General features: G+C 40.4%; 1 protein-coding gene across 4 annotated transcripts in view; it reads right to left on the bottom strand.

Annotated features, from left to right (window-relative positions):
• Positions 1-247: 247 nt before the first annotated feature.
• The window catches only part of FHIP2A (FHF complex subunit HOOK interacting protein 2A), a 37,177-nt gene continuing 11,835 nt past the window's right edge, over positions 248-25,589 (bottom strand). For 3 of the 4 annotated variants that reach the window (XM_047824911.1, XM_047824914.1, XM_047824913.1), the window contains 15 exons: positions 24,647-24,816; positions 22,815-22,919; positions 22,250-22,372; positions 16,411-16,710; positions 16,003-16,199; positions 14,611-14,725; positions 13,982-14,058; positions 13,703-13,895; positions 13,049-13,218; positions 12,512-12,655; positions 11,552-11,642; positions 8,154-8,297; positions 4,655-4,795; positions 3,650-3,753; positions 248-3,553 (listed from right to left, as the gene is read on the bottom strand). In XM_047824911.1, coding sequence (XP_047680867.1) covers positions 3,448-3,553; positions 3,650-3,753; positions 4,655-4,795; positions 8,154-8,297; positions 11,552-11,642; positions 12,512-12,655; positions 13,049-13,218; positions 13,703-13,895; positions 13,982-14,058; positions 14,611-14,725; positions 16,003-16,199; positions 16,411-16,710; positions 22,250-22,372; positions 22,815-22,919; positions 24,647-24,816 — 2,180 coding nt within the window. In that variant the 3' untranslated portion in view covers positions 248-3,447. The remainder of the gene's footprint in view (positions 3,554-3,649; positions 3,754-4,654; positions 4,796-8,153; positions 8,298-11,551; positions 11,643-12,511; positions 12,656-13,048; positions 13,219-13,702; positions 13,896-13,981; positions 14,059-14,610; positions 14,726-16,002; positions 16,200-16,410; positions 16,711-22,249; positions 22,373-22,814; positions 22,920-24,646; positions 24,817-25,589) is intronic. The other variant, XM_047824912.1, reaches the window with a different exon arrangement.

Here is a 25,589-nt window from a genome sequence, read left to right as displayed (position 1 = left end):
AGTGACCCATTAACTGGTGTGTGTGTGTGTGTGTGTGTGCACGCGCGCACACCTAAGAGAGCTCTACGCCCAGTGTGGGGCTTGAACTCATCACCTTGAGATCGAGAGTCACATCCTCCACTGATTTAGCCAGCCAGGCGCCCCAAGATGTGTCATATCCTTTTGTGTGTTACGAGCGATTGTTTCAGACTCATCAGTGAATAAAATGTTTTCAATTAGAATTCTATAAAAATATAAGACACTTTGCTTAAATTACATTATTTATTTTTAGATTATCCCTCTTAGTCCTGCATGCATCATCAGCACAAAAAGTTGAACTTGATCACAACTTCCTTTTGAAGAGATAGTAGGTACACGATCACCATCTGAAGACTTTTTCTTCATAGGTGGCCCAAGAATTCCAGGCCATGGTAACACTGTCAGTAACCTACACAATGTTTGATAGAAAAATTTACCAAATATCCGTTGTTTAATGTAAACAAGGCAGGAGGCCAAACAGAGCATTACAGTAACACTATTTTTACAGGGCCCAGAAATATGATTATGTTTTAACACATCGAGTGTCTCAATGACATGCATATTTTGATTAATTGTAAAACCCAAAATATAACTACCATATAACTTGTTGTTTTTTCACTTCACTGCAACTTGTCAATGCCTGTGAACTTCATAATTAAATGGTAGTTATATATTAATGCAATAATTTATGGAAATATGTCACCCTGAATTACAAAGTAATTCCATAATTTGTGCCCTGTAAAATGAAGTGTAACAATCTTTACACTAGCAACAGTGTAAGCAAGCTAAGGATTTTGGTCCTTTTATATATATATATATACACATATATATATATACACACACACATATATATATATGTACACATGTACACACACATAATGTACAATTAAACCAAAGTGCTATGAACCCTCTCATAGCTTCCATATTGCACAGACAGATACATTATGAAAACGTTACAGAGTTATAATGGGAGTACTACGTGATAACTGCCTAAGGACAAATCTGAGTTCTATCAAGTAAAGAACGTGGCTCATTACTAAAAACGAAATCAAAGACTCTCCTGTTAGAAGGTTAAAAGAAAACGTGCACACCCACTTCTATTGATATGAAGCAAGGCTAATGTTCGGCTTGGAACCTGCTACGGCGATCGGCTGTGAAGGTGGTACTTTCCACCCAGCACAGTGCGTTTGAGCCACTGGTTTGCAAGCACTGAGTAACAGAGATATTTGGCTTCCACAAGACAGTACGAAAAAGACTAGGAACGTAGCACATTGTTTCACTGACAAATCCAGCTCCCTGGGAGAACTGGCTGGCTCGAGGTCTGTCTGAACTAAATACCAAGAAGAAAGAAGGAAAAGAAACTTAGGAGAGAGACAACTTACACCTTAAGCTTTAGCTGACTACAGATCAAAATCATTACAATAACTTAGGAAAACAATTATGTTTTAAGAAGCAACACACACACACGAGTTAAAGCTTTTCTGAGCTTGGTGTCATATATTCGCTATAAGGTCCCATTGTGAAATCAAGAATAAAGTAGTATTTGGCTTTAGAGGTAATAGCATCGCTATTACATCCACTGAACACTATAAAAACATCAAGAAATATCTAGTATCTCTTCATGCCTTATTTTCAATACACCTACATCAAAGTAGACTACAACTATGTCTAAAAACAGAGATGCTGCAGTGTTCCTTCGCGGGGGCTGATCAATAAACACAGGGAACTGAACAACGCTTTCCCATCATTAAAAAATCATTTGAAGAAAATCATGCACAAAGTGACTATCTCCCACTTTTGCTTTTCCTTGTTTTGCTTAATAAATGTGCTTAGCCTGAGCTAACAAAGATCTGCATTAAATTAGAAATGTCGTCGTCTCGGTTTAACAGGGGTAAGCATTCTAGAGCCAAGAATATTCGTAATCTTTTGATATTCTGCTCTTTAATAAATAGCCAAAACTAACTAGAAAATAAATCAGAAACACAAATACAACAAAATTAGCAGGAGGGGTAAAACAGGCTTGGATGCACATGCCACGTGATGTTGTGTATTCGAACGTGCTCCATAAAACAGCAGGGAGGGCTCCTTCCAGGCTGGGAAGCCGGACAGTCCACTCCCTCAAAGTATCAGTAAACAGAAAGATAAAGAGCAAAGTGCTGCTGCTTAACATTTCAGGAAGAGGAGGAGGAGAGCAAGAAGAGGAAATTAAAAGCCGTATTTGAGTGATAAGCATCACTTAAAAGCACAGAAAGCGGATTAGCAAACACCATTTTGTACATCAAGTATAAGCACGCTGTGCACAGCGCAGCCTTACTGAACTGGTCCTTCATATATACCCAATTTGCCCAAATTCTTTAACATGTAAACAGGACACGCTGGTTTTCTTTTGAAATCTCTGTAGAATCATTGAAAGCGAAAGACTGAACACAATGAAAAAAATAAATGTAAACACTGAGGAGGCCACTGGCATTTTGATTGCTGCCTAAGAGTTATCAGTCAGTTCCCACCTATGTAGTTCAATAAGAAATCAAATTACAAAGCAATTTTATAAAGCAACTTTCAGAGAGGGATAGATAGAAGGAAAAAAAAAAGTTCTCAACCCCATGTATGTTAATTAGCCTAAAAAATACTATTTTAGCAAACATTACCAATGGTGAGCACAAATTCGACATTGTTGCAAAAATGACACGGTTTGAATACACTGGGACCCATACGTGAAAATCAATCGCTAACATGGCTATGTGCACAAAAGAGTAAAAGAACGTTTCTTTAAAAAATATATATATTATATTAATCAAGAATTTCTTCATCATATTAAATTGTTATTCTTAGAAAAGCTGAGGAAAGTTAATGGTGCTCTACACATTTTTATCTCCTAATATTAACTCAACTCACTCGATGGTTCCTGAATTGTATTTTTTCTCATCTACAGTTTTTTTATTTTTCATATTTTGTTTGATAAGAATTCTGACCTTAAAAAGTTATAAAATCAGTTTTGTTTTGTTTTGTTTTGTTGCTACTTATTAATCCAAAAGAACAGAAGCGTTTGAGTCCCAGAGTCAAAATGCCTTGCTACCTAAAAGGATATTAAAACAACAGAAATATCTTCAAAGTCGTGACATCAGAAATTTTGCAGCTTTTCACACAGGCATCAGAGATGCTTATTTCCTGAAGTTCCTTTGATTGTATCCTGGATTCAAGGATGTGCCATCTTATATAGAGAACCATCACGGTAACGCCAATGAAAACAACATTATACAACATTTTACTAAGAATGTCCACTCCATGTGTTCTTAAAGGTTCTGTCCAACTTATAGCAGTGCTTCATTTAAAAAGGCTTTTTTATCCTCTCGGCTGGGTGCAGCTGAGTCTTTTTTTGATGAAACGTGTACTGCAGTTCTGCTCCCTCTGTTCTTTGGAGGATGCTATTTACGGGGTGGAGGAAGCGTGGTATTTCACAAACGCGATGGCCGCCAGCTCCTTACAGAACTCCTCTAGCACGATCACACCCTCCAGCAATGTGATGTGGTCAATACTGGGGAAAGGAAAGCAAGCAAGAATCAAATCGTATCGGCAGATGATGAAGTTTTGGTGAAATTTTTAGATAAAAACATGTAAAACACTGGCTTACATAGGGCCTTCAGGTTCCAAACCAAGCAATCGCTTTCTGACTAACAGAAGCTTGGGAGTAAAGTCTTGAATACGCTGGATTCTAACCATGAGGTCTCCAACAACCTGCATCAGAGACAAAATGAACTGGGTTCTTGAGGTCAACCACCTAGGGTTTTTCAGGATTAAAAAACTGCCTATTACTCGATTTCCTATTACTAAATAAAAAACGTCACCTCTCACTATTCACATAACTGTCTTTGGCAAAGGAGTCCTATCTGTTCCCTAAAATATAAAAGTTACATATGGGGCCCCTGGGTGGCTCAGTCGGTTGAGCATCCGACTCTTGATTTTGGCTCAGGTCATGATCTCTCAGTTCGTGAGACTGAGCCCTACGTCGTCGGGCTCTGCACTGAGAGCACAGAGTCCGCTAGGGATTCTCCCATTCTCTCTCTCTCTGCCCCTCCCTGGCTCATGCTCTCTCTCGCTCTCTCAAAATAAACAAACTTTAAAAAAAAAAAAATCAGGGGCGCCTGGGTGGCGCAGTCGGTTAAGCGTCCGACTTCAGCCAGCTCACGATCTCACGGTCCGGGAGTTCGAGCCCCGCGTCAGGCTCTGGGCTGATGGCTCAGAGCCTGGAGCCTGTTTCCGATTCTCTCCCTCTCTCTCTCTCTCCCTCTCTCTCTGCCCCTCCCCCGTTCATGCTCTGTCTCTCTCTGTCCCAAAAATAAAAATAAAAACGTTGGAAAAAAATAAAAATAAAAATAAATAAATTAATTAATTAATTAAAAATTTTTTAAAAGTTACATGTATTATTGAAAAGAATAAACTGTCTTTTTTCCTCCACACACCATCGTACAACAATGACTTCTAGACGGCAGATGTAAAATCTTTTCCATCACGTGACACTAATGACATACAATGATAAGTAATGTTAATGGACATGTTGACCACGTCTATTAATCATCCACATGTTAAGTGGACAGGGTTGCCAATCCTAGAGAATATAGCAAAACTAAGAACTCACCCTGACGATTACGGAGAAGAGGGATCTACAGCCAGAAGCAAGGTTTACATAAGGATCCAAAAGGTACTCGTGTATGTGTGGATGAGGGAAGAGAGAAAGTCTAGATAACACGGAAGTGACTTGTAAATTTACATCATATGGCTGTGGAGAGGTAAAAAAAAAACAAACAAACAAAGACATTTGACATTGTTTATACATGTATATATACCTGAGCACTTCATTCACCATTTCAATTGGTCTTTTCAAGAAAGGAAAATATCCCATCTTATTCCTCCCTCCAATGAAAACAGTCATTAAGATCTTTTAAAATACGGTAGGCTCATTTTAGAAGCGATACTCTTCATCTTTTAGATTACTCAACTACCACCCATGATCAAGAGCCTGTACACAAAAAAATAAAGCCATATGCATCACCAGCCCAGAACCTTCTGGGCAGAAGGGAAGTATTTGGGGACAGAAATGACCACCAGAAGCCTCACAGCGAATGAGAAGGTTCAAAACAGTGATTACAGACAAGGACCATCTCCTTTATCACAAGAGCATTAACTCTCCCCAAATAATTATACATCTGTGTACAGTTCCTCATCCATTTTTTATATGTAGTATCACAATTTTACTTGAATTCGATTTTTTAAAATGTTTAATCTGTTTCCTCCTCATAGAAAATGGCTTGGAGGTGCTTTACAAAGCGCATCAAATTCAAAGAAAAGGGCACACTGTACAAAACGGTTGCTGTTACCGTCTCTAGAACTTTCAACAGAAAGTTTCCTTCTAGGCAGCCAAAGGAAACGGAGTGGCTGAGACAAAACTGGCTTCCGTGGGAGGGCTGGGGGCGAGCAAGGGACACACGCCAAGCCCAGGGAAAGGAAAAGGGATTCAGGACGAGTGAATGTTAACCATGGACTCTGCCTGTTTCGCTCCCATTCACTGAGCGGACGCTAAGCGCCTGACACAACGAACACCAACTGAGAAGGGAACGTCTGGCATTCGGAGGACAACAAGTGTGAGGGCATAGTGCCAGAAGACAGCAAGGTGCCGTCACGTGAAAAAAGACCTCAAGTCCTGTGTTGTGAGTCCAACTGCACCATTTTTGTTTTTAAACACGAGATCCACGAACATGGATTTTCTGAAAGGGCAGAAAACTATCCCTAAGTCTCTCTTATTCACAATTGGGCCTCAAGCAAGATAAATGAAGGGAGATACAATTCCTACGGAAGGGGAGTTTGGAAAGCATATTCTCCGACTTGATAATATCTGCAACAGAACAGCCTCCAGGACTCAATTCATAAGGAACAATGAACTCCCATTAAATTGTGTTTGAGGCACAAAGGAAACATTTTTGCAAATCCTTAGAAGAATGCATTTGTAAAGCATGTGAACAAAATCCTTTAAAATACAACTTAAGTACAGTTTCGGATGTGACTTGTTTCAGGTAGTTCAGGTTTTTAGGTCACAAATTCTTCCATTTGTAGGAGCTTAAAGAAATAAGTCAAAATTTGGCTTTCGGCAAGGATAGAAATTGCCACTTAAACTGTGTATTTTCTTCATAAGGTGTTACTTTGGTTTTTAGCTTTGTTTGAACAAGAGCTATGTTCTTGAACAAGAACCTATGTCCTACATTGTTTAAGCCGTTTAAGGCTGACTGAGATTATATTTTAACGTGAAAATGAAAACAAATCTCAGCTACATAGAAACTTACCTCTGAAATGGTCTCTACTTCACAATGGTAATAACTTTAAAACAAGTTGGCCTTTTTTCTTTAATACAAATATCCCTTTTTGGGGTTAGTAGAAGTGTTTATACCTATTTTGGACCTCTTTTCTACTTTGTACAGCATTCACCTGAAATTAGCGGCAGTCAATGTTTAATCCCAGACTGGTGAGCCCCGCCCTAGCAGAGATGTACACTAAGAAAATTACAAGCAAACATCACCCTCAGCGAAAACACATTCAAAAAAGAAAGAAAATGAAACGAAACCAAGCACGCTTGGCACGCCGGGGCTCATGATTATCTCTCAGATCTGACTGCATCAGGTTCTTACCAAAAAAGGCTTGGAAAAACCACGCGTTTAAAGACAAAAGGCTTGAGGCTGTGCCCCGCAGCGTACGAGCTTAAGTCACACGAACTGAAACTAGGGATTCCTCCCTGACAAAATTCGAGCAGAAGTCTGTCCTGCCTATCATTCAGGGTTCCGGAAGAATGGTGGAGACAGGGTGGATGAACCGGTTCTGCACCGTGACATGCGACCCGCTGAAATAAGAAAAACTCTGCAGCATTTCAGGATATTTTGTCTCCGAATACCCTTTTATATCGGCACTCTGCAAACTAAAGGGAAAAATACCCAAGATCCAGAGAAAGCCTAGCAAACCAGCTCAAACACCACAACGAACGATAAACCCCGCTTGCAAACCAGGAGGCTTACGCAGCCATCATGCAAACAGCACACCCACCAGATCTGGACTGAACAACCGACCCACCAAACCCGAGAAATACAGCACTTGCTATTAAAAGGTTAAAAGAAAAAAGGACTTACTCTATCTCTTTACTGATTACTACCAGAAACCGTCCTGTCTGAAGTGGAACCCAGTGAAATACTTCTTAAATTATAATTTCTTTATTTGGCTTTCTGGTTATTGAGGACAGCCTGCCTATGGAGTAAATTTCTTTTATTAACTCCCTCTGCTCACATAAATATTTAACTAAAATGCTGAAAAAGAACAACTACTTTAATATACAATTTTAAATTAGTTCCAAATCGGTGAAGTCAATTTCTGCGTTAAGGCAAGTACCATGCCAGGTGGTTTTATTTCAAGCGTACATCCCAGAGTGTAAGGCATTTCAAAGCTGCATCATCACTTTGTTCATTTTTCAAGGAGGGAGGGACAGAGGGAGGGAGGGACAGAGGGAGGGAGGGAGGGGTTCCGTAATCCCAAATTCATTTCTCCTGGCCGTCAGCGAGACAGAGCAACAGACCAGAGGATGCTAGTTTTTTATCTACCTTGGAATAAGTAAATTTACCTTTTTTATTTCACCTCCCCCTTCTGAAAATGAGTCTTATTCCTAAGTCCTTTGTCTGAAGAAGCGGTTTCATCTAATATTGTTCCGTAATTTTAATGAGACCAGAGTGCTGGAGATTCAATTTGAAATGACATTTAAGGTCTTCTGAATTGAAGGTTGACTCAATCTGTATCTGTACTAACTATACTAAAAGGCTTTCTAAGTTCATCGTAAAAGGAAAGCACTCTAATCACCTCCAAAATGTGTTAAGGATATTAAGACAACAGCCTATAATGAGAAGGGAAATATAGAATTTGACAACAGCCGTCAGGCCAAATGAAGGCTTTGAACATAACAAATGCATCAGAAACGCACTGGTTGTTGCCAGCTGAGCTTCACGAAAACAGAACTACTTTATTAAAGATCTAAACTAAGACTAGAGATGAATCCACGGTGAATAGTAACAAAACAATATGACAATTAATATTTTAAAGCTTATTACCTGATCGAGAATTCTTCCCATTCTGTCAAATAAAACTTTCAAAAAATGACCTTCAAAGAACGTAGCTTCTAAATTGCACTTTTCCAATGCTTTTGGAGACCCAGGCCACTCCCATCTTAAGCAGATAGCACAGTAGTCCCGGAACTAGGGAAAAGCATTTGCATCATTAAAGAACAAACCGAAACAAACGGAGATTAAACAGAAAGTATTTCCTCACAGAGGCATGTAAATATCCACCTGCGTGCCCAGCGTTCCCTGTGAGGCGCCCGTGGGAGAGGGAGGGCCAGACGACTTGGGTAACAACACTCTCACTAGAAGCACAGGTAAGACTATAACACCTGTACCAACATATGCTGATGAATAAATAGCATGTGTTTTCCTTTAGAGGAACGTAACTCTTTACTTATTTTTAATCACAGATTTAGAGAATATTTAAAAAGCAAAGTAAGTCCTAGCCACATTTTCAAATTGATTTGGAAACGTTGCATGCAAACGGATGAACAGATGTACGTTATCGGAGAAGGCAGGCTTGGCTTTCCCATGGCGCACCTACAGGGGGCGCGCTGTCACAGGACACATCAGTGCTGCGTGGAGCGTGCTCCGCAAATGGTTTGCTACCCTCACAGTGAAAAGGAGCTGAAAACCCAGAGTAAGCATTTAGACACCTTTATTGGGGGCGCCTGGGTGGCTCAGTCGGTTATGCATCTGACTTCAGCTAAGGTCATTATCTCCCAGCTCGTGGGTTAGAGCCCGGCGTCGGGTGGACAGCTCAGAGCCTGGAACCTGCTTCTGATTCTGTGTCTCCCTCTCTCTCTGCCCCTCCCCCCCTCACGTTCTGTGTCTGTCTCTCTCTCAAAAATAAATAAACATTAAGAAAAATTAAAAAAAAACCAAAAACCTTTATTGCATTTAACTGACTAACTGTTATGTCTGTTGAACATAAAATAATCAGGGCTGGTAGTTTATGTTTTTTCTTTTCACCTTTTTACCAAAGTGTTGGTAAATAGGCTGGAAATAATAAGGAACTGGCCCTTCACTCCTCAGTTTACCACTGGGATAAACAACATGGATTTTCATAAGCATAAGATCTCACATAATAAAAATAAATTTGAAAAGTCTTCCCCAATATACAATTAACTTAAGTTTGAACAAAAGACATTTAGAGCATAGTTTTCTTCCCCATTCTTTCACTTTTCAGATTCTCCTTATTCAATAAAGCGACATTACTTTGACCTCTCTGGTTTGGAAACTACCTGAATTTGAAACAAAACATGTCCTCACCATGAAGCACTAACTTTGATTTTTAAAAGAAAAACATATTTAAAACCACCAAAAAGCCAGCTTCTTCAGTATATTGTGAGTTTTAACTGATTTGGCTTTCAACAGACCATTTTCTATCCTTAACCACTCACCAACATTTAATTAAGCATTTTTCCATTAACATATCTGAAATTCTGACCTAGACAGCAATAGTTTAAAAATTGTTTATCTCTCTTGTCTGTTTTCTAGCACTTCTGAAATAATCCTAATAAGCACATTTGTAGAAAATGGAAATGAAACTTCACAGAAAGAATAAAAGCAGTTTAAACTTCCAGGGGATACTACTGAGATTGGGACCACTATTGTATTGCCTTCACTTTCTCGTTCATGAAAGTGCTAGCTTGATGTGAAATATCGGGGTTCAGGAGCAAACAGTCAAGAAGAATTCTTGAGACATCTTTGGTACAAAGAGGTGGTTTTATTAACGCATGGGGACAGGACCTGTGGGCAGAAAGGCTGCACTGGGGTTGTGAGGAGTGACTGATTCTATACTTTCAAGTTGGGAGCGGGTCAGGGACAGCGTTAAGTCTCTAAGGAATTTGGAAGCAAGGTTTCCAGGACCTTGATGGGGGCTAGCTGTTGTCAGGAAAAGGTCATTTACTACTGTCTAAGAGTAAAAGTTTAGTCACGAGACCCTTCAGATATATATTAGCGGGCCATATGTATGGAGGATGGTTGCTAACATATATTCTTGGGGGGCAGAGATGAAGGAAGTTTGTACAAGGATTTTTATAGAAGACTTACAGGATCCTGGAGGTTGGGATGAGGTTAAGCTGAGACCGCCTTTTGCCCCTAGCAAAGGGTCAACACCGAGGCAGCTGGGTTCCTAGAGGAAGGTCACTCTGCCTGTCTCAAGGACCTGCCGATGGGCTAGTAAGGGAGTTTACTTTTTTTTCTGTATTTCTTTTGCCTTTGTTCTCCACATCACTGGCTACAGAATTACTCTAGTTACTCAAGCAGTAATGTGGACTTGCATTCAGGCTTAAAGTACTGTGAATTAACTATAGGTGCATGCAAATTAATTATACATAACAGCACACTTCAATCTCAAGGATTTAAATGAAAATTAAATGTGCATTGTTCTGACTTGAGACTTCTCAAAACCGGGAATTCTGTGAAATGCTAGAGAGGGAAGAAGACTGACAGAAGGCTGTTTAGTTCACTTCTTCACAGATGACCTCTGAGAGGGTCCTTCCAGACAGGCAGAGAAATCCCGCGCAGGGGCAGGGCATGAGGGGGCGGGCACTTGTAAATAAATAACGGTGTGGGTGAGAACAGAGGTGGAGAGGGGGTCAGGGCAGTGCCTGTGGATTGAGAGCAAGGGTGGGTGGTAGATAGAAACATTTAAAAGTTATGTTTTGGATCAGCAGGGAAGAGGATTGGGGGGAGATACAATTTGAAGTATAGAAAGAAAGAAAAGGAAGGAGGGGTGAGAGATAGAGGGGAAGGGGAAAGTGGGGGGGAGAGAAAGACACAGGAGAAGGGGAAAGTGGGGGGAGGAAGACATAGGGGAAGGGGAAAGGGGGGAAGAGAAGGGTGGGAACGGGGGGGGGGAGAGAAAGAGAAGGGTGGGGACAGAGGGGTAGGGAGACACAGGAAAGGGAGAAAGGGGGAAAGGCAGAGGGATGGGGGGAGGGAAGCAAACATAAAGAAAGAAATCTTGGGGGCGCCTGGGTGGCGCAGTCGGTTAAGCGTTCCACTTCAGCCAGGTCACGATCTCGCGGTCTGCGAGTTCGAGCCCCGCGTCAGGCTCTGGGCTGACGGCTCAGAGCCTGGAGCCTGTTTCCGATTCTGTGTCTCCCTCTCTCTCTGCCCCTCCCCCGTTCATGCTCTGTCTCTCTCTGTCCCAAAAGTAAAATAAAACGTTGGAAAAAAAAAAAAAAAAGAAAGAAATCTTGGGACAGAGACACAGTGAGTAAAAGGCATAGTAAGGTCACCTGCCGGAAGTAATGTCACAGAGGGAGTTCAGGTCTTGCAGAGAAAGGGAAACCTCTGGAGAAATGACCGTGGGTAACAGGACAAGGTGTGTATATACACTCTTACTAGATTTCATGTCCAAAAATAACTACCTCACTTACCTGCCTATGAGCATCTCGGAGGTAGGTGTCATATCCAGTGCCCTCGACATGGTAGGATGATTTTGCTTCATCGGGTACCAGACAGAGAAAACTTCAACAAAAAAAGCCACAAGCAGTAACATAAATACTCTGACAATTCAATATCTTTATGTCTTAAACTATCGAGTGATATCTTCAGTTTAGCCAAACACTGATGCAAATGCAAACCCGAAAAACAAAATGACATAGGCATAAGTACTTAATCTTGAATCGGTTTTACTGATTACGCTTTCATTATCTCAAAGGTTTTATTTAAAAATCACTCATTTCACTTAAAGTAGAAGGAAGCCTAAGACGACAACTTCTTTCTCCATTACAGCACAATGAGAGACCGTTGTCATCTGCTCATCTCAGGAAACCGGCTTCGAAGTAATTGAACCTAAGATTTTTATGCACCCTAATTTTACATCTTGAGCCACAGGCAATCTCTCTAAAGTCACCTGCCAGAACCAGGCATAGCAGTGACAGCACTGCAAAGGCAGAAAGAGAACATCGCCACAGAAAGCGCACTTAAAAAAAAAAAGGTAAAAACCACAGTATCAAAAAGGTAGAGTCCTAGGCTTAGTGTAGGTCAGTACACGTGTACTAAGTACAATCTGTCAAACCGGAAATTCCCCCTGTTGTTCCAACTGGGAATTACTTGCAATGATTGTTATTAAAACAAAGTAGGGTACTCTGAAGGTTTACTTAACCACTATTGTTTTTGTTTCTATATTCAGACAGCTCTTCTCTTCTGCTATTGACTGTTGCCCCTAGGCTGTCACTTGCTACATAAACATGACAAAAAGCTGATATAATCTTTAGATAAAAGCAGGGAAAACTGAATTCACAATGTATCACTAGAACAACCTAAGAACAGAGCTATCATAGGTTATAAAAACAAGCAAAAGAGATGTAAGTCACATTAACATGGCAACTCACCTATTTACAATTTTATGGACTTCGGTTTTCCCATCATTTTTGGGGTGGTCTGGAGTAGCAGGAGGTGAAGAACTAAGCCACTCTTGATTTGAAAGAGTGTTATCTGGTGAAATGTCAGTAAATAACGGGTCTTCTTCGAGATCTCTACGTTTAATTTAATGATGTATTAAAAAAAAAAAGACGAAATTTTAGTACATTTTCTAAACCAGAAGATTGTCTACCATTCTCTTTTCTAATGTCTTAGAAAACATTACATAACTTTACCAGTAAAACAATTACATTTTATAGGGATCTTAGTATCTTACATGAGCATCAAACTCAAGAATGCGTTGATTTTGTTAAGTTTAATGAATACCACTTGTGACTTAAAGGGATGGTGCTATCATGGCATCTAAACTTTATGTTTGAAAATCTTGTAAACAGTAAGAGGTTTTTTTTTGTTTTGTTTTTTTATGAATAAGGGAGAGAAGGAGGAGGAGAGAGAAAATTGCGATTCAATATAAGATGCTGAACTTGCAGAGTTAGATGGGAACTTACACGGCTCCTGCTATCAATCCGTTTTCCACCACATCTTTATCTTCTGGACACACAGGCTTATATTCAGTATAATTTCTTTCTTCTAGGTTTCTCAGGACCAAGTTGTAAAGAATGTGCTCATTGGGTTTTTGTAAGAGATGTTCGAACATTCTTAATGTCATTATGCTTATCTGAAACCAAAAATGATAATAAAGGCTGAGAAGTATGTCTAAATACGTTACTCTTCTTGCCATCCTGTGAGTCATGCTTTCAATTTTCATTTACTGGTGTATTTTTAAATCATTTTTTGAAGTTTATGTATTTATTTTGAGAGAGAGCGAGAGCACACGAGCCAGGGAAGGGCAGAGGGAGAGAGAGAGACAGAGACAGAGAGACAGAGACAGAGAGAGAGAGAGAGACAGAGAGAGAGAGAGAGAGAGAGAATATAAAGCAGGCTCTGCACTGTTAGCACAGAGCCTGATGCAGAGCTCGAACTCACAAACCGTGAGATAGTGACCTGAGCCAAAACCAAGATTAACCCACTGAGCCACCCAGGCGCCCCGCATGCTTTCAATTTTTAAAGCCACGTGAAGAGGCTGCACTCAAAGCATCACAAGTACATTAAAGTCATATTTCCAAGAATGGAAGTCCAATTCTAAATCATTACATACATACCTCATCAGATATGTGATCACAATGTTCTATTAACCTATGTCTTAAAGGGTGTCTGCTAATTTCGGCCAGAGTTTCTGGTTCCCTCTGTTCTCCAAGGATAAAAAACACCATTTCTTGAAGCAAAACGTCAGAGGTTACTTGCCGAACAATGCGATGGAGCAGGGCAGTTGATGTCAGAATACCCATCTCAGAACTGGGCATAACAAACAGGTAATTAGTGGGCAAAAATAACATGAACATAGCAACGTTTTCTTTTTTTAATGGAAAAGGGCCACTCACGTTTGCATCAACTGAGGTTCCATAACGCCAATAAAAAATCTTTCATGAACAGCTTTGGCAAGAGCAACAGCAGCAGTCTAGAATATAGGAGGAGCATCATTATCTTCTTTTGTTTTCATGGAAAAGAGAGATTAATCTGTAACATCGACAAGCCAGTCTGCACCCTCCATCTGAATTAATGTGGAAAAACAAACTTGCCTATTGACCATCTTGTTGATGGCACATAAGCCTGGGTTAGATGTTAGCTACTTGGTCCTTTACATTTCATCTAAATTTCCAAGAACAAGACAGACAGGACAAAAATATTATCCCAATCACATTACAGTATTAACATCTCCCCAAGGAGGTGAAATGGTGGGAGGTCGATGTCACCTTATGAAGCTTTCCATTGTAATACTTACAGACATATAAGGTCAGAGCTTGAGCTGTGATTTATTCCAGAGTTGCAACACAAACACACACACACACACACACACACACACACACACACGTTTTTTTGTTTATTTGTATTTATTTTACTGTGCTATCCTAAGATAATTAAGATATATTTGGGGATAGAAACTGAGGAAATTTGACTTAATATACATTCACATTTAAAAATTATCAATAAATAACAAAAAAATTCACACCTTTTGTGCTTCCTTTATGAGTTGATCACAGTAATCAAACCAGGAAAGAAATGAAATTAAGGCTCGTTTTCCTGGAAATGCTGAAGCATCTTCTTTATGACTGTATGAGTCCAAGCTGTAGGACATGGGAGAGAAATGTTTAGTCCAAAGTTATCTGAAAGCATTCATCCAGTTCAGTACATATGGAAAGATGAAGGTATGTGAATGAACTTACACAGTAAGATATATTTACACAGGCAACACCGGATGACTGAAGAAAGCCAAGGAGAAAAGAAAACCTTTTAAATCAAAAGTTGTAAATACTTTCACTCATTAAGTGGAAACAGAGAGACTAACAAGAACGCAGCTGTGGAGGAAAAAAACACACAGACAGCTCCTCATGCTTCTGCCATAAATATGACCAAGTGGCAGGAATGAAGTGTCTGAGGTTCTCAGCCGCTGGGATGGAAGAAAAGGAAGGTAAAGGAAGGTGTGCAAAAAGAAACAAGCAGCCTGCTTCTCTTCCTGCCTTGCAACACAGTAGTAAAGTAAACCCATGGGTCTGCCCTAAGGATGTTGGCAGAATATCAGGGGGAAAAGACAAGTAGGGGGGTCTGGATAGCTCAGTTTATGGAGCGTCCCAATTCTTGATTTCGGCTTTGGTCATGGCCCCAGGGTCACAGGATGGAGGCCCACGTGGGGGTCAGCTGAGTATGGAGCCTACTTGGGATTCTCTTGCCCTCTCCCTCTGCCCCTACCTGGCTCACACTTGCTCTCTCTCTCTCTCTCTCAAATAAATATTTTAAAAAGTGAAAAAAAAAGACAGGTAAAAACCAAGGAAGAGTTAAAAATACACAGAAAAATTATAACAGGTTATTATACTAAAATATTAGGCTGCTTATAGATGATGGGATTAGGAGCAATTTTCCTCATGCTGCTTTATAAACTTACAAATGTTCTGTGATAATCACATCTAACAATGAGAATCAGGGGGAGCCCCAAAAGATGGGTAAAGGGGGTAAAAAAATAAGGGAGGAGGAGAGAGTCCATATACACAGGCCACCAAACATGAGACTCCCCTAGAGGCTGCAGAAAGTATTTATAAAAGGGTGTTCTGTCTTTGGGAGGGAAAAAAAAAAATTAGATACCGTTATTGGTTTTAATGTCATTAAGGTCTTAATTGATCAGTATAACGGAAAAATAACTACGCAGAAGCTCTATTGTTCCCATACCAACTCATTCCTGATTGGTAACAAATTTAAAATGGGTCTCCGAACATAATCCCATTTAATGATCGCAAGTAACGTCCCTCTTTCCAAAACTAAACGTTTATGTCACTGCAAACAGAAGTGAACTTAAAAGTGTAGGTGGAAGAAGCCACGTCTAGGGGAAAACACAAGTAACGGTGCTCACCCCCAGTTAATTGCCTCCACGGTCTCGATATCTAGCGGATCCACTGACTGAGGTAGGGCCTTGTACAGCGAGGCGAGTCTGTCGGTCAGCAGTTCGCACAAGCAAGTGCTCTGTGTGAGGCACCTGGCGGCCGCAGGCTCCGGCAGACTTACTAACAACATCAAGCCCTCGCAGGCTTTCACAGCTATTCGGCCATCCTGATGGGAAGAACACACACCCTTTCAATTTTTGAATTAGATGTATGTGAAGCAAGTTGCCTGGAAAAAATTCAACTTAAATAGATTTAATGTTTTACACGAAAATAAGGATCTATATATATGTATATATATTTTTTTTCTATTTCAAATGCATGTAACTGTGATCAGGATGTGGGGCGGGGGGTGGGGGGGAAGAGTAAAGGAGACTCACGGGACTTCTAGTAAGATTTAACAGGGAATTCACTAAGTTGTAATCCTGGTTGGGACGAATGACGGTGGCCTCCGGCAGTGAGGTGACGGTGAGATTATCCAGGCTCGTGGACAGGTCATCTAGCTGGTGAGGAGGCTCATCATCTAACTCTGCGTGCTCCAGCCCCGTGGCACCAGACAGTTCCTCTGGCTGACACGACTGTCCCGTGTCTGTTGACAAGGAATCCTGACCTTGACCTTTCGATGTGTCTTCTGAAATTACATCTGGTGTTCCTTTGGAAGCCAGTGATTTCAACTTATTCTGAAAGAGAATACATGTTCTGTAAGATTCCTTTCAAAACACTTATAAAACAGAAGTCACATTTTTATTGGTTTTTCTGTAATTAACATTCTATAATTCTATAGAATTACAATTCCATAATTAACATAAAGTCTAGCCAACGTAGCAACAGATAGAAGAAGTGTTAGAACAAATGAAAATATTCGGACTTCAACAAACTGTGTTTTAAATATTTTATTTTACTTACTTATTTTAGATTTTTTTTAATGTTTATTTATTTATGAGAGAGAGAGACAGAGGGCGAGCTGGGCGGGGGCAGAGAGAAAGGGAGACACAGAATCTGAAGCAGGCTCCAGGCTCCGAGCTGTCAGCACAGAGCCGGACGTGAGGCTCGAACCCACCAGCTGTGAGATCATGACCTGAGCCGAAGTTGGACGCCCAACTGACTGCACCACCCAAGCACTCCTAAATATTTTTAAATTGCAGAGGCATCTAGAACACTTTTCACACTAACTGCAGAATGTACCATGACCACAGCAATGAACAGTACTAGTGATAACTATTTGACTACTGCTACAAACAACTCATGTTAGTGGGGGAAAAAAAGAAGATTCAGGAGTTTTCAATTGCAATTAAATGTTTCCTCCTCACTGGGTTACTGAAAATACATAGCCTTCACATTGATTCTTTTAGGACTGGTTTTCTAAGATGATTTTTCTATGTTTTCCTTTGTTTCCTATGTTTACTTTAGAAAAAGGACTCAATATTCTCAGGACTTTTTTTTTTTTTAACATTTATTTATTTTGAGAGAGGGAGAGGGAGACAGAGAGACTCTCAAGCAGGCTCTGTGCTGTCAGCATGGAGCCCGACACCAGAACTCGATCCCATGGGCTGTGAGATCCTGACCTGAGCTGAAGTCAAGAGTCAGGCGCTTAACTGACTGAGCCACCCAGGTGCCCCTCTTCAGAACCTTTTTATTAGTGTTCTTGATGGAAACAGATTTACTGGACATGTCGGCCCCACCCCCCCGACACACACACCCAGACACAAAGAGAATCTCAACCGAAGCTAACCATTCGTTTCGAGGCAAAGAGTATTTTGTTTTCCATTCGAACACAAGAACAAAAATCAAATCACACACACAGGTTAGACGTCATCATAAACCAGCTTCTCCACCGGCCCGATCACCATTATTTCACCTAGCACAGAGGTGCATTAAATGCTGAATGAATTCAAAGTTCTATTTCCAAAGTTAGATGATAGCTATGATAAATCACTTTTATTACAGTTAACAACATAGTTTGGACCAATCTTCTTGAGAAATCGAGCCCGCAGCGCATGTTAAAAGAAAACGCTTCTGCAGAACGACAGAACAACCGTCCCGTTTCCTAGAAAACTGCGTATCACAATCTTTGTGAATGTAAAACATTCGATTCCATCTAAAATTCTACTAATATTGTTGGAAGTGGTATCTCAGATAAGAATGGCAAAGGGCAGAATACTCTTAGGACTGCATTCAATCCTTAAACCAGCGTTTCTCAAAGTAGGACTCAAGACTGTCAGGGTCACGGTCTTCTGTGGGGCTACAGAAAATCGCAGACTCCCGCGTCAGACCCAGACCTGCCGAATGGGAATATTCGGAGGAGGAGCCAACGAAGCCGCATTTTTATTTGTTTGTTTGCGTTACTGAGTATGGTTGACAACGTTAGATTCGTGTCAGTGTCCAACAGTGTGGTGGAACCCGCGTCTCTTAAAAGTTCCGTAGGCGATGAGGAAATGCTGCCTTCTCTTGCACTTTGGTTCTTCCCGAAACTTTCTGCTCTAGGGATCTTAACGACAGCCAAAGCACATTTATACACACAACCCTCAGATCTCCTGAACACAGACTTCTCTCCCAAATCGCAGGTTTGCGAGACCAGATACCTGCCAATTCTCTCCAACAGGACACCAGGAGGACTCGGAACCTCCAGAACCGTAATCACCATCTTTCCCCTCAACAGGAGCTCCCCCAGGGCTCCGTTCTTTCTGTCAGCGGCAGCCTTGCTGGTTCGGGAGTTCACACATTCGTCATCCTTTCTCTTCTTCCTGCACGAGACCCCACCGAACCTACCTCTGGCGTCTCCTCAACATATTCACTTCATTCCAACCCACTGCTTCCCGCTTACAGTCCATGTTACTTTTCGTTGGGGTTACTCCCCCAGCTGCCGAGTTAGTTCCTCTGCTTTTCCTCCTCCACTCAAAGGAACCCACTGTACAAGATGCTGCCGCCAACTGAACTTCAGGCACAGATACCACCGTGTAATAACATCCCTGCTCCAAAATCTTCAATGGCTCCCCAGTGACTGCAGGTACTCTCATTCCTCGTCCTGCCATTCAAAGCCTTTGACCAACTCCTTGTCTATCCCTTCAGGCCCTTCGCTTATCACATATCCTAAGTGTACTGTTTCTTGACCACACCACACACTTCTGTACCTTCCTTCCCTTACTTATGTTCATCTGTTCTTCTCTAAACAGCTCTCAAGGCTCACATCAAAGGTAGTTTCTTCCACGAAGTCTTTCCTGACCACCGAGAGCAGATGTAATCCTTTCAGCCTATCGAGGCTTAAGGTACTTTTACTTTGTACCCTTAGGATACTCACTTTACCTCAGATTATAGTCTGAGTATGAGCCTTACCCGTGTCACCAGACTATACGCTCCTTTAGGACAAAGACTGTTTCTAACTCATTTACCATATGCATTTAAATCACAGGAGATGTAAACTGTGGCCGATATAAATGAAAAGAGAGATTAGACTTCAGGGGACACATGCATGAGAATTATAAAGTACTTTTGTTATCCTCTACACTTACGAGTAATATAGCTGCATTGTTCTGAAGAGTCATTCATTCAATAGTGTTATTTAAGCAGTTATTATACATTATCCCGGATATTAGAGAAGCTGTGGGAACCCAAAGATTAATGAGACAGGGTCCTCGTCCTCAAGGAACTTATTGGCCAGCAGGAGAAAAGAAAATGCACTTAAATAACGCTAATGCCAGGGAGACTGTAAAAATTACATTAAAAGCTCATGAACAGTCTTGAGAAAATGAAGATACCTACCACCTCGGGCTGTGGAGAGGTATGTGCTATAAGACTGGCATATTACAGCAGACATGTCACTGATTCCGAAGGGGGTTCTTTGGAGAGAGGTCTAAATATAAACATTTCTCGGGGCGCCTGGGTGGCTCAGTCGGTTACGTGTCCGACTTGGCTCAGGTCATGATCTCACGGTCCGTGAGTTCGAGCCCCGCGTCGGGCTCTGTGCTGACAGCTCAGAGCCTGGAGCCTGCTTCAGATTCTGTGTCTCCCTCTCTCTGCCCCTCCCCTGCTCATACTCTGTCTCTCTCTGTCTCAAAAATAAATAAAAACATCAAAAAAAATGTTTATAAAAAAATATAAACATTTCTCTGAGGACAGGTAAATAAAGGGTATCTCACCATCACCTTACATATGCCCACAAATTTTCTCTGCTTCTGATCTAAGGCTGTGTACTTCTGAGTAAGTTGCAGAGATTCTGATAAAAAGTCCTTTTTAAAGCTTAAGGTCGGGCAAAAATCCATGCATTTAAGTAACTAGGGTATCTAAGAAAACTTTAGTAAAAGTGCACTTTGAGAAAAACATCTGACTTGGCCAGACTGAGATCCTTGATATATTTATATCGAAAACTAAAGGACTGTAATATCATTCTAATGAATAAGTCCTTGAAATCTGAACTCATAAATGTATTCCAGCCGTTTTGAAGCAAACTTTCAAAATATGAGGCGCATCACGAGAAACTGGCATTCACAATCCTCATCTTCAACCAGAAACTTAAATTCATGCAATGGTGCAGCTCGGCTGCCTGTCCGTCTTCATCAGGAGCGCAGAAGCGGATCTCGGGTGGCTTAGCTCCGTAAAGTGAGATAGAAAACAGACCCGCCCACTAGACTGGCTCAAGCTTTTAAAGACAAAACCAAACCCTGACAACACTCACTCTGACAAGGCTGTGGAAAACGGGAACTACTCTCATACGTTGTTGACGGGACGCAAAATGATAAGCCCATGTAGTAAAACGGTGCGGCAGTTTCTTACGAAAATCAGAATACACTTGCCACACGATCCCGCAAACCTACTCTCGGGTAGTGACCCAAGTGTGTGAAAAGCTAAATCCACGCACCAAAAAAACTGGGTGTGAATGTTCAGACGGGCTTTATTCATAACTGCCCCACACGGGAAACAACCCCAAGTCCCTCAACTGGTTGAATGCATGAACAACGGTGATGCATCCATACGATGGAATACTACTCAACAATATCAAGGACCAAACTCATCCACGAACCTCCAATGCATTCTGCCAAGGAAAAACAGCCAGACCCCAAAGGCTGATTACACTTCTGTGACTTTCTGTACAAGAGGAAACCTGGGACGGAGACACATCAGTGATTGCCGGGGACAGGGGTGGAGACAGGATGGCTACAAGGGACGTGCCGGAGGGCGGCGCGACTGTTGTGTAGCTCGACTGTGGTGGTGGCCACGTGACTGTGTGTCAAACTCAGAGAACTGTAGACCCAAAGAGGGGAAACTGCACTGTATGTAATTTATACCTAATCTAGGGGAAAAAAAAGAAAAGAGAGAAAAAGATTTTTTAAAAAACTAAAAAATCAAAACTGTTTTTTCTACCATATTCCTAATAATTTCACTGCTGAAAACAAAAAAAAAAGTTAATGAAAGAAGAAAGTACACAAAAATTGTCTGATTTAGGGGCACCTGGATGACTCAGTCAGTTAAGCATCTGACTCTTAACTTCAGCTCCCGTCATGCTATTACAGTTTGTGGGTTCAAGCCCCGCATTGGGCTCCGTGCTGACAGCATGGAGCCTGCTTGGAATTCTCTCTCTCTCTCTCTCTCTCTCTCTCTCGCTCTGCCCCACCCCTGCTCATATGCACACGCGTGCTCGTTCTCTCTCAAAATAAATTAACTTAAAAAAAATCGTCTAATTTAAAACTAGAAGTAAAACCCAAAATATCAGTTGATGTAATAAGTAAAGTATGATTCAATGACTATGGCTAAGAAAAGACAGTACGGAACATGAAAGCAATCCCAACTGTGATCCCAGGCTGGAGAGGTAACTCGTGACTTTGTACATCTGTCCAAATCTGCACACACCATCCCTGCCCCAGTCCGGGTCACCCATGCTCCACGCTAGAGCTTGCCTGGCTGAAAACATGATAGCTTATAAACTTCTGTGACTTCTCTCTCCCTGATTTCCCCCTTCAAGCTGCATTCCTGCTAAGCCTTGATTCTATGTGTCGAGACCCTGTGCTGCCCTATGTATCTGGCTCAACTATTTTCTCTGAAAATTGTTCTCCTCAGAAGATTCAAGTTAAAACAGTGATCTTAAGTGAAAAATAATTCTAGGAGGTAAAACAAGCCATATGATACCCACAAATGTAATTCCTTCTAATATTACTTACAGAATTCAATTCTCAAAATAATTTTAATGTAAGCATGCTTTGAAGGTTGACAAGAAGCGTACCGTACCTCCAGAAAAAAATTAACCAAGTAGGGATTTTGTTTCAGCTTTGCACACACGATACAGAGAAACTGGATTTCTTCATTTTCCGTTGGTGTTGCAAGGACTTCACCGCACAGTCGAATTAATTTCTGTCAAAAAATTTAAAACAAATTTTGGAACTTGGGTTACTTTTTACAAGTATGTAAACAGTCGTCTGTTTGCCTTAAGTGTATTTAAATTTTTCAAATAATGCAAATACCTTGCATTTTTCAGACAGAACGCTATTTAAAATCACCTATAACAAAACAGATTTACTAATTTTTCAATTGCCCTAAGAAAGCAATAAGGCGCACAAGAAACTCTCCTTGAGGTATCACAGAGGTAAGTTAAAGGAAAAATTGATGTATAAATTTTTAAGAGAAAAACATCAAGAGCATATATAATACCATGTCGGGTAGACAAAAAGCTCAAGGATTTGCTCATTTACATGTTATTTTGAGAATAACTTCATGATTTTTACTCTCAGAAAAATTGTATTAAATAATTTATACGCTCAAAGAAATCCAATCAAATTTAAGGGGGAGAAAATACCTGCACTGGCCTGTGTACATTAATGTGTGGGAGTAGTGGCTGCTGGATTCTTCCCAGAAGTTTAGTGTAGAATACCAACACCTGCTGTCTCATTCCTGGAGGACACTGGGTATGCGAAAAAAGAAACACGAACAAGAAGAAAACAGGCAATACAGACACACTCAAAAGCCTTTAAATTAAAGACGAGGAGAAATACACACGTGAATATATTTCACCCTCAAAAGCCAAGGCAATCGGCCAACTAATGAGTTCGTCAGAATCAAATTCTCAACCCAATATTAATGACTGGTATTCTGGAAATAAAATTACATCTGGGACTATAATATAGTTTATGGAACCACAGGCTAATGTAATTACAAGCAGCGTGATAGTAACACGTTGTTGAGATCAGAGCTGGTTCGGGCAACATCAACCTGTTTATGTTCTAAATACTACAGAAACATGAAACTACTATGGTCAAATCCACGGCTAAAGCAAAAGCAGAATCTTGTTACTTACACTAGTGATGGGTGATCAATAACCCTCCATCATAGAGATGCAGGAGTAAACAAAGCCTTCCAACACGTATATGTAAATAAAAGGAACCCTCTGGTATAAAATGCTGTGATTCATTCTAACAATGCTGCTTTACATTAGTTGCAAAATTATTTACATTAGATTATTATAAACAAGGAAGAAGTGTTTATGACATGCCAGCTGTTTTCGATCTTTGCTGAAAAGGAGGTAAATGATTACTTACTTGGTGGGTTAAGAGAGCACGAACTAACAAGGTTCTATGTTCTATGATTGACCTGCTTATGCTGCCTCGCAATGAAAACAGTCACAAAATGAATATATTTCCACAGCATCATCACAGACACGCTATCTGGAAACAGTATAAACTATAATCTTAAGCACAGTATTTTTTTTGATAGCAAATACCTTGCATTATTCAGATAAAACATTAATAATGTTTCAATCACCAATATAAAAATTAATTTGCCAGTGGTACAATCATTAACATTCACTCAAAAACCAATTAATCTATATTCAAGTTAGTGTTGCAAAGCCCCTCTCTCCACATGACAGGAGAAAGAAGGGAGGAAGGAAATGAATTGCAGGGCACTGGAAGCAGATGTCCTGTCTCTACAATATAAATTACATGAATTTAACTTAAAATGAATTGCGAGTATTACAGACTCGGTTAAAAGCAAACTGTCCTTAACACCACTGTTCGTGACTCTGTCTGGTGTTTCAAGATGTCTATTAATTTTTTCGTCAGTTGGATTTTCACACATATTACAGAAATTCACAGAACAAAACCCACAGGCTTTGAAACTTGCCTTCATACACAATTTGAAAGTTTCTTGGTAAAGAATATTATTTATACCATAACATCAGTTTTGCAAAGATTTCTCAAGATTCACGAGGCCTAAAAAGTTAACCTGGCTCCACTCATCAGTAGAGGTCATGTCAGAACAATCAGTGACATTCTCTTTCAGGACCGTGAAAAAGAATTCCTATTGTCATAACACAACGTTCACTGGGTTCCTTCTCGTGTCCTATGGCTCTGAGTGTGTGCACTTGACTTTATTTTCACAAATGTTTACACTGTAATTCTAAGCAGCCTAAGTACCCGTTGTTGTCTAGAGCATTTGGAGGCTTTGCTAGCTCTACGGAGAGTCACATTCGTACAGCCTGCATGCTTTCTGTTTTTCACAATCCTGACTTGAATCCCGCCATGCTTAATAAGTACCTCTATAATTAAATTTAGTACTTGGCAGCTTCTCTGTCTCTAAGACATTAATGCATGTATTACATGCCCAAGAACACGATGTGGATTAGGAACTTACGTCAGCTTTCCCTAAGGTATATAACGTTTCCAAGATCTTGTGATGAAGCAAATATTCCATGCATGGCCCTGTCACTCCGAATTCTCGCTCACGTTCTTCTTGTAGCAAAATACCTAACATCTGGTCCAGATGAGAAGGGATATTTGTATCTGTCACTGGGGCTTTATCATCTAAATAATAATAAAAAAAAAATTCATCAAACATTCAAACATTGTAAAACTGCATATTTGTACCCAAATACTCTTGATATTTCCCCTATTCTAATTCAAACTGAGAAAAATCTCAACTCCACACTTAAGTTTATATTCATGGTATAATTATCTTTGCCGGGATTCAGATGATTCTTTTTGCCATATTCTTACAAAAAAACTGAATCAATATTCTGAAATATATTCTATTAGCTAACGTCCATGCACGAGAATTCAAAATAAGAGCCATTTATATGGAAATGGGAACTTGACCAAGAAAAAATACATGTAAATCAGTATTTTGTATGCACTTGCAATTAAAGTTGTTTTTTTTTTTTCAATCAGCCAGTTCAGAAGATCTGAATTTTAAGTCTATATAGAAACAGGTTGGCCTTTAGATCTGAATTTTAAGTCTATATAGAAACAGGTTGGCCTTTAAACACTGAGCCGAATCGGGCAGGATGTGTAGAAAAGGCAGGTTCTGTTTTGGACTGCTACTGAATCACACCGTAACACTGGCAAGTCAGACATTTATAGCCCCTAATTAATCTCCATTTGTGAACGCATGAGGAGCTCAAAGAAAAATTGTGGACATCTCTCATTAACAGACAACTATTCACAAAGCTAAAGCTTCTCCTCAGGAGAGTTCTTATAAACCCTATTGATATTTTAAGATAAAATTTCATCGATACTTTTCAGAGTTCACAGTTCAACTTGAAAATCACATGGTTTTATCAACCTGTCCTTATTGTTAA

The sequence above is a fragment of the Prionailurus viverrinus genome, chromosome D2 (genome assembly GCF_022837055.1).
Source record: "Prionailurus viverrinus isolate Anna chromosome D2, UM_Priviv_1.0, whole genome shotgun sequence".
Lineage (NCBI taxonomy): Eukaryota > Metazoa > Chordata > Mammalia > Carnivora > Felidae > Prionailurus > Prionailurus viverrinus.
The sequence above is the reverse complement of the archived record's forward strand: the minus strand, read 5'-3'. Positions and strand labels throughout refer to the sequence as shown.